Consider the following 733-nt stretch of genomic DNA (forward strand, 5'->3'; position numbering starts at 1 on the left):
GGCAGACTCCAGACAGAGGAAAGTTGAAATGAGATGTCAAGCATGTGGGGGAGAAAGCAAACACCTGAGCACCTGGAAGAGTGTCATATGCTCTGAGTCATTTTTCTACAACACTTTTTTAATGTCTGAGGCTCATGAAAATAAGCCTTTATGGAAAAACTTTTTTTTAAAAAAAAAAACAACAATAAATCATCTGGCCCACAACAGGAGCTGCACAGTACCAATATTTTTACTTATTTAATATGTACTGGGAGGCTTAATTTAAGAGGTAGATGGTAAATGCATTTTTATGAAGCAGAAAAGTCTCTTAAGAAACTAAAAATTGTCTTTGCAGAACATAAAAGCTTTCTAATGGCAGACGTTCAAATACTATGCGTTGGTGTGGCTATATAGGGAAATATGCAGACTAGGTGTGCTAATTTCCGAGGATATTTTTTCACTGGCTATTTGTAAGAAACGGCTAATGACAATGTCTTTGGCCTTAGTGGTCTCCATATTCCTCTCCCGTGATATCTGCATGCTGATTTGATCTACGTTAGTCATGATAAGCTCAGAGGCCAGGATCTGAGTGGGGGATGCCCTGTTTGCTGTGCTATCCATGATGTACTGCTTATATAGTTCCACCAGCTTCTGCTCGAGGTAGTCATTCAGGGCTGAGTCAGAGAGGGGCTGCTGGTGGGGAACTAAGCTCGCCAGCCGCCAGCATGAGGAGTAGCCTTGGACTGGCTTTTTG

General features: G+C 41.7%; 1 protein-coding gene across 1 annotated transcript in view; it reads right to left on the bottom strand.

Annotated features, from left to right (window-relative positions):
• Nucleotides 1-369: 369 nt before the first annotated feature.
• LOC104463694 (uncharacterized protein CXorf21-like) overlaps nt 370-733 on the bottom strand; it is an 872-nt gene continuing 508 nt past the window's right edge. Inside the window, 1 exon segment of the mRNA XM_010076121.1 lies at nt 370-733. This exon segment is cut by the window's right edge and continues 10 nt beyond it. Coding sequence (XP_010074423.1) covers nt 370-733 — 364 coding nt within the window.

This window comes from Pterocles gutturalis, unplaced genomic scaffold (assembly GCF_000699245.1).
Source record: "Pterocles gutturalis isolate BGI_N339 unplaced genomic scaffold, ASM69924v1 scaffold11788, whole genome shotgun sequence".
Classification (NCBI taxonomy): Eukaryota; Metazoa; Chordata; class Aves; order Pterocliformes; family Pteroclidae; genus Pterocles; species Pterocles gutturalis.